Source organism: Austrofundulus limnaeus, unplaced genomic scaffold, assembly GCF_001266775.1.
Source record: "Austrofundulus limnaeus strain Quisiro unplaced genomic scaffold, Austrofundulus_limnaeus-1.0 Scaffold22, whole genome shotgun sequence".
Lineage (NCBI taxonomy): Eukaryota > Metazoa > Chordata > Actinopteri > Cyprinodontiformes > Rivulidae > Austrofundulus > Austrofundulus limnaeus.
In genome coordinates, this window is record NW_013952424.1 from 2,407,294 (window position 1) to 2,410,791 (window position 3,498).

Here is a 3,498-nt window from a genome sequence, read left to right on the forward strand (position 1 = left end):
TTTTACTGCTGATACTGTAGCTTTAGATAACATCAAACTAATATCCTCAATAACTTTTTAGGCATCATTAGTTGAATATTAATGTAAGAAGTTGTTTATTTGTTCTCCACAGATCATTCCGACTGCAGATAAAATGCTGAACATGCTTAAATTCCTGCTGATGTTCTTCATCGTTTCAGGACTWTCACATGTCCTGCAGCCTAGTAAGTATCAGATTATAAACAACGTAGTCTTTAGGGAGGATCTAATGATAATCACAAATCTTTAAACTGATCAAAAACTAAAACTTGTGCAGGTAAAGCTCTGTAAAAGGAAATAYGCACTTTAATTAGCACCAAAAAGAGTTTTTCTTCATTACAGATCACTGCAGTAATCTTTAGACAAAGCCCARTTATTAAATCTTTGGTGTGTTTTGCTTTGGGGTCTATCTGCAGCATCAACAGGACCAACTATAACAAAGAGAGAAGAGCAACAACCTTCACAGATAAAGCCAGAAGAGCAAACTACAATTGAAAATCTGAGTCGAAATCATGACTATGCAGGCACAATAGAAGAGACGTTTCCTATGAGTACTGTCTTAGAAAACATAAAAAATGAGAAATCCTTCCTGACAGAATTTGACACGATAGATAAAGAGGTTGTGAAATCAAAGAAAAAATATCCAACGGAAAGACCGAGGCAGGAAATAGTAGAAGAAGAGAGAAAAAAACTGGTTTCAGGCAAGGAGGCAAAGGAGAACACTCATGAGGATAAAAAGATGTCCGCAAAAGGAGAAACGACAAAACAGGACATGAAGCTCGCATCATTTGATCATCTAGAGACCCCTGCTACAATCCAGCATATCACCCCTCGTCCATTTCATCATCAAAGGGTTCTTCAAACGTCTTCCAACGTATCAACAAAAATCTCAGAGTCAAATCAGCTGAGAGACATGAAAGCGATGTTTGGACTCGTTTCAGAGGACGGGAATGTTTTGGTGAAACCAGACAGAACAAAGATACAAACACACACAACAGAGCCCACCAGGAAACCGTACAGGGCTGACGAAGGTGAACCCAACTCTGTTRAACAGCTGGAAAAAGACGCMGTTTATACAAAGAGTCACACCAGAMCRCCTCATCTACCACAAGTTACCAAAACATCGAGCAAACCACAACTCAMGTCCGCCATGCCTTCAGCGAAGCCAACTAAAACTAATAAAAGAAGGAAGAAAACATTAAAGTCTCCAAAAGAGAAGAAGAAAACCCCCACGCCTACGTCTTTCCCTTACTTTAAGGATGATTACTGTCCACCTGAATGTGCCTGCTATGGAAGGTAATAGGTAATAGTATTGTAAAAGAAATAATAGATGTCTYGAGGTCAGGAGCATTAACTTAATCTTTTGTTTTTCAGAGTTGTTCAGTGTTCTGATAAAGGTGTCAGCCACGTTCCATACGGGATCCCCTACAACGCCCGTTACATCCTCCTGATGAACAACCACATCACCAGCATCCAGCTGGACTTGCTCAGTGGCTACGAGTCCATGGAGTTCCTCACGCTCAGCAACAACTGGCTCACAGATGGATCCATAGAAGGAGCTTTGGAGGGGGTCTCGGCTCTGAAGCGGCTCTACTTAGATAGGAATCTCCTCCGAAGTGTGCCGGTCGACCTTCCGGGTTCCCTGGAGGAGCTTCGCCTGGACAACAACCACCTGAGGTTGATGTCAGAGACAGCCTGGACCCATTGTCCTGGTCTTTTGGTTTTGAGCCTCAGCAACAACAGTCTTGGGAGTGGAGCAGGATCTCTTCCTGRCGGTGTTTTGTTTCCTCTGTCCAAGCTGCGCACTCTGAACCTGGACTACAACCTGCTGGCCTCAGTTCCTCTGGGGTTACCGCCGTCCATCAGGGAGTTGTATCTCAGAGGGAACCGCGTTAAACGGTTCTTTGGAGGGGTTTTCGACGGACCATCAGAGCTGGCGGTTCTCGATCTGAGCTCGAACAGGCTGACGAACAAAGGCCTCTCTGAGGACTCCCTCCTCAACGCAACACACCTGGAGAGCCTCAACCTGGAAGGGAACAGACTGAAACAAGTCCCGCAACACCTGCCCGCTTCACTGAAAACATTAAATCTGGAGCGAAATCGCATCGTCTCCATAAAACAATCAACTTTCAGCGCTTTGAAAAACCTGGAGCACCTGGGACTGGCGCGGAATAAGATCTTCAAAATAGCCCCAGGTGCGTTTAAGGCCTTGCCCATCCTGCACCAGTTAGACTTGTGCCACAACACTTTGCAGCAGGTGCCCAGGCGGCTGCCGACAGGTCTGAGCTCCGTGGCGCTCACCCACAACCGGATTAGGGCGGTGCCTCGGGATGCTTTCTGCTGGGGTGAGAAAAGTCTCAGCGGGCTTGTGCGAGTGCAGCTGCAGYACAATTTCATCGACACGGGGAAGTTAGATTTACAGGCTTTTAGGTGCTTAAGAGGATTTCAGGTGGTGCACTTCTACTGAAGTGAGGGGTAAACTGCTCGGGTCCACGATATATTTAGAACCTTTTGTAGGAAACTCCACCCAGACCTGCGGTGAACGCTGCACTGGCAGAGCCTGATGCTGGATATGACTCCAAATATTTATTACTAAGTGTTAAATCTCACACTCTGACTAGCTTTATGACAAACTGTTTTTGTGGCTTGGATTTGACTGGAACAGTSTAAACCAAAGACAAGCAAATTCTGAGAACTGTTAATATTTTTATATTAGTTACCATTTCCAAAACACGCTGTATTAAAGGAGTTTTTGCCAGTCAGAGGTAACAGTATACAATAAAGACTTTAGAGATACAAGTTAATAGTGCTCACAACTAGACTGACCATCAATACAAAGTTAATATTTTCAGTACATGTTTAAATAAATACGTCACACATATTAAATTGAGTTCAATATGAAAAATCTTTGTTTTATTAAATAAATCTGAAAATGGACAAAATTGTGTTTGCAAGTGCTGGTAAACATAATGTCAGATTTAATAAGTTTTCTTAAACACATCTGTACATTTACTGACTTCATAAGTTGGTTTTGGGTGAGATAAAAAAGTGGTTGTGTGTGAAATATTAAATAACAGATAGGTCTGTTTAGACATCTGTAACAAGACACCTGTAGCCCTGAAACACCCAAGTCTCTTTAAAAATTAATTCAATTTAAAGTTGTTCTGGAAAGCTTTGGAGTAAAACAATAGTAWTTTTTGGAGTGCTGGTTATCCCATTTTTTTGATCCTTCAGAACTAGGCACCCATTTACTCTCTTTCCGATTTTATAAGGAAATATGGGTTGTGCGCACTAAAAAAATCTTATTTTATGTAAATGTAACAATCTGAATATTTAACTTATTGTAACTGTAACTAGTGTGTAGTTCAGGAAGGGCAACTGGCGACATATGGGCCACATACAGACGACTTCTATCAGGTCCTCCAATGAGCCCTCCCCCCTAATTTTTTTCTTTTAAAATAAGTATTGAACACGTCACCA

At 42.2% G+C, this 3,498-nt stretch overlaps 1 protein-coding gene across 1 annotated transcript; it reads left to right on the forward strand.

The window, feature by feature from the left end:
* Positions 1 to 709: 709 nt before the first annotated feature.
* Positions 710 to 2,960, forward strand: wu:fc23c09 (prolargin; the record flags this gene model as incomplete). Its single annotated transcript, XM_014004197.1, is given in 2 exon segments — positions 710 to 1,314; positions 1,393 to 2,960. Coding segments are annotated over 2 exon segments (1,698 nt in total), but the record flags the coding sequence as incomplete, so codon positions are not given.
* Positions 2,961 to 3,498: the final 538 nt, after the last annotated feature.